Source organism: Gavialis gangeticus, unplaced genomic scaffold (genome assembly GCF_001723915.1).
Source record: "Gavialis gangeticus isolate Ggan-Ray unplaced genomic scaffold, GavGan_comp1, whole genome shotgun sequence".
In the NCBI taxonomy this organism is placed as follows: Eukaryota; Metazoa; Chordata; order Crocodylia; family Gavialidae; genus Gavialis; species Gavialis gangeticus.
The window spans coordinates 149,948,544-149,953,086 of NW_017729025.1; the positions used below are offsets into that span (position 1 = coordinate 149,948,544).

Below are 4,543 nucleotides of genomic sequence, written 5' to 3' on the forward strand. Positions count from 1 at the left end.
GTCCAGGTACAGGTTGGCTCGCAGGAGGTTGGGGTAGGAGAACCGGGTGAGGTGACTGCTGTTGTGGTCTTGTATGAAAATGAAGTTTGGCTTTCTGTACTTTTACTGTGTCCTTCTGTTCCTATTGTGTGCGTTGGTTTTGAAACTTCTGTTGACTGAAATGATGTAACCGGTAAGGTTGAAGATGCCATGGTTGTTCCAGCTGGGGTAGTTGTCAAAGGGTTGCATGGTATATAGGTACAGCACTGTATTCTTATTTCATAATTGTAGCACATTTGTTGCTGTTGGTCCTTGTTATTACATATGAGTCCATGGGTTTTGCTACACTCTACTTTTTGGTTCAGGTCTTTTAATGACATGTCTGGATATTGTGCTGCTCTGCATTCAACATCATTTGGTGTTTTGCATATCTTGTGTCCTTTATTTATTAGATTTGTAAATGTTTCATAATCTCCATTACTGGAAGCAGATGTTGGATGGCTGGTATCATACCATTCTGACCATTCACATACTCTGTGGACACATACTGTTGTAGCAGTTGGTATAGCTGTTGTTCCTGTTGTAAAAAGAACAGAATTTGTTGGTTGTCTTCACATTCTAGATATTGTATAGATTTTTAAAATTATATTGGTTAATTAGATGTATTTTTGTATTTTAGGCCCTACTAGTCTATTGAAATGATCAAATTACCCATCGTTCATAGATTCTAAAAGCTTTTAATATAAGGACCATGGAGGACTAGTATATGAGGTGTTTGGAGGAAATTTGGTTACAAAAACTTGAGTAGTTTCAACAAGTGTCAAAGGACATTTTTAGATAACTTCAGCTTTCCCTCATAAATAATATCTTAGCTTTGAGATGCTTTAATATGTTTATTTTACATTCATTATTTATTATTGCTTTCCACTAACATGTAAAGGGAGGAGTATTAAATATGGTGTCCAAGACTAGTAATCCCTGTGAACTAGCTTGAAAGCTGCTCTTTTCTCTGCTTGGGATAGGTAGGGTTGTCCAAGGCACGAAGAGGAAATGCTAAACTGCCTTTGGTTTGAGGAAATTCTCTATAGTGGGGGTTGTTTTTCACAGTTGCTGCAATACCTTGGCCCACTTTATTTAACTGACCCTCACAAGAATGGAGCTACCAGATGAGGGTCTTATTTCCCGAGAAGGATTCAACATTTTACAGGGAAGGCATGTGTAGTTAGCTGCAGAAATCACAATGCTTCTCATACATGCAAAGATTTTTCCATTAGTCTGATAAAAACTCAGATATACCTGTAACACTAGTTGTAGGTGTACTGAAGTTAAATGGATGTGTGGTTGTAGGAGTATTACATATATATATATGTCTGGTTATTGTTCCATTCACATCACAAACTGCACTAAAGCAGCCTCCAGTTCCATCTGTGGTGTTGTAAATGACCTCATTATACTCATATTTTTTCCCTTCATAAATGCAGTAACATGCTGTAAATCAGAAAAAGTAAAATGATGTGTCAGTGACATGTAAAGAGAAAGAGACATTTTCCATCTGTTTTTTTCAGGAATAAATCTTTATCACCTTACCTGTTTCCTCGTACACGCAGTTTATTTTGCCTTCCTGTGTGCATTTACTGAAAGAAAGAACATACAGAAGAAAAGTGAGAGTGAATATGCATGAGAGATGGTGAAGTCATTTATTACTATGGCATTTTCACTGAATTCCTATAAGAGACTAATCATAAACCAGAATAAGGTTATTCTGGCCATATCTACACATGTGATTAATGCACCCGAATAAACTCTGGAGCATATTGCTTCAGAGTTTATTTGGTCACAGCATGTGGAGTCTGGCTAGAGCAGCCTGGGCTAGCAAGGGACTTGAGGGGTAGGCCTGTCAGGGCAGGGATGCTCCAGCCAGGCTCCACATGCTGGGGCCTGGCTGTCTGAGACATGTGGGTGCTGCAGCACAGGGGCTGCCTGCTGGCTAGATCCTTACTGAAGCACCCTTTGCCAACTGGGGCAATATCTACATGTGTGCTGTGCACACAGTAAAACTCTGCAGCAAGGTAGTACTTGTAGTTTACAAATACTGCTCTGCTGTAGAATTTATTAGTTGAATGTGCCCTAATAAGGGTGCATGTGTAGATGCCGAGATGTTTACTGTGCAGTTAGTCAACTGTGCAGTAAATGTCTCATGTAGATGTGCCCTCTGAGTCATTATTTGATGAAAATTCAGACTTTGGATAGCTGGCAGTATTTGTAAACTACAAGTACTATCTTGCTGCAGAGTTTTATTGTGTGCAAGAGTGCACATGTAGACATTGCCCCAGCTGGCTGGGGCAAAGGATGCTTCAGTAAGGGAAAGAAAACCTGAATCCCTGGCAAACACCAAAGGATGTGTTCAGGCTGCCTGTGCAAATATGACCCCTTATTGTCAAACACAACCTTTCATATTGCTGGCGAGAAACTAAGTTCTACTGAAGTGATTTTCTGTTCTGTTGTATTTCAACCACTTTCTATGTAAATCCTTTAGCTTAATGCTCAGAAAGGAATTTAAAAATGCATTTGTTGTATTCTGCACTCCTATTCTAAGGAGATGAGCAGCTATCATTCAAACACTGACTAGTTAGGAAGAGGCACTACTTGCTGCTCACAGTGCCTTCTTCATGGCCCAACTAGAAGCTCTTTCTTCTTCTTTCTGGCCAGTTCTGACAAGGGGCCAGCATGGGTTGGTGTGAGGCTTAAAAGAGGATTCACTCCTCCCCCAGTTTCTTCTGATCATGTCAGCCCCTTTCTTATGCTCTCTCATGAATGTTTAGTTCATGTCAGCTTTTCTTCCTGCCATTTTTTGCCACAGACATCTCATTAGGCCCCACCTCCTGCAGAACCATGAACTCAAGGATCATGGGAGGCTGCAGACACAAGTCTGGAGAGAAACTACACATTCCTCACCCTCCTCTCATCTAGGTAAGAAAAAGGAAAATGTCCAAATACTAGACAGTATTTATAATTAATATAAACTGCAGATGACTTTGAAATATGCCACAGAAACAAATCTGTTTATGTAACGACTTCCTATAAAGCTGCTCAGCTCCTTAGAAAAACCAGAATCAAATGCCAAAATATATAAGTACTTAGAATGTATTTTATTATAATGATGGAAGCACTGGTAGTCTTCCAAATTGCTTCAGAATTGTAAATATATCAATAAAATATCGTGTTCAACTGATACGCACATGCATATATATATATATATATACACACACACACACACAATTAAAATGAAACACCTATATATATATATAGTGGTGCTTCATTTTAATTATGGAAAAATGCAGATTTGGGGGTTTTAAATCAGAGATTTTGCCATTTTTATGAGATTTTGCAATTTTTAAACAGAGAAAACCAAGGTCTGTCATGTTCCCATAGGGGCAGGAGCATACAATTTTCAGAGTGCTTTGATTCTTTCCCCTTCACATGGTCATCCTAGTTATTAAATCTTACCATAACTGACAATTGTCCCGTAAGTAGTAGGTCTTTCCTGGTTCTACATACTTTCCTAGATCATCATAACATCCACAGGTATCAGTACAGTTCATCGTATGCTCATTAAAATATGGTTTGTCCGGTGAACAGGTTGGGTAGCAGCCTGCAACAAAAAAAGATGGCATGTATTCAAGAAGAACCTTTACACAGAAAATAGTTCCTTTTTTTCTACTTTTGCCTATATTTCTCTGGTATAAGGTGTTTCTAAATTTGAAGAACCTCTTCCAGCCAAACTTGCTTTGGCTTCCTCTTTTCCTAAGCTGTCCTTCATAATTGATAGAAACTGATAAATGCATGTGGACTTGTAAAGCAAAGAACTTATTGGGTGCATCTACATGTCCTTTAATGCATTTTAGGTAATGCACATCAAATCTAGTACTTTCATTGTGAGGTACTAGAAAAAGGTGCATTAGCCTATTTTAATGTGCATTACCTAAAGAGCATGTTTTTTGTTACTTTAATATACATTAAAATAGGCTAATGAGCATTAAAGTGCAAGTGTAGATGTGCCCATTCATATCTCAGTGCTTTCATAGGTCTTTGAAAATATTTCTCTTTACTTATGTCTCAGGTGATCCAAGCACCCCATGAACACTTAGGTTTTATCTTCACTGCATTGTTGGCTCAACGTATAACTTGAGCTTTGCTCTTGGCCTGATTTCCCGGCACACACAAAAATAACTAGCTCAAGTTAAGTAGTATTGAAAACAGCTCCTGTCTGGTTGGAGGACTGACTGAGGCAGAATGTAGTGAAGTTGTAAGGCTGATGATAGTGTCATTAGTAACACAAGTGGGGATGAAGCAGCTCAAGTTATAACAGACCACCATCTGCTTTTCAGATCACCATGTTAATTCAAGCACAATACTAATTCCTCTGTACTGTTTATCAGACCTTTCTATATAGGTTGAGTGTTGTTTCGCTATGCGGTCATTCTTAGACAGGGTGTGCTAGCTCATGTAGGAAGAGCTGTGTGCGCTAACTGGAGTTAACTACTGCACCCCCCCCCCCCCCCCG

At 39.0% G+C, this 4,543-nt stretch overlaps 1 protein-coding gene across 1 annotated transcript in view; it reads right to left on the minus strand.

Moving 5' to 3' along the window:
- LOC109299404 (mucin-5B-like) overlaps positions 1–4,543 on the minus strand; it is a 71,040-nt gene that overhangs the window by 26,998 nt on the left and 39,499 nt on the right. The window contains exons 27-30 of the mRNA XM_019519986.1: positions 3,487–3,631; positions 1,567–1,613; positions 1,276–1,467; positions 333–556 (exon numbers count right to left, since the gene is read on the minus strand). Coding sequence (XP_019375531.1) covers positions 333–556; positions 1,276–1,467; positions 1,567–1,613; positions 3,487–3,631 — 608 coding nt within the window. The remainder of the gene's footprint in view (positions 1–332; positions 557–1,275; positions 1,468–1,566; positions 1,614–3,486; positions 3,632–4,543) is intronic.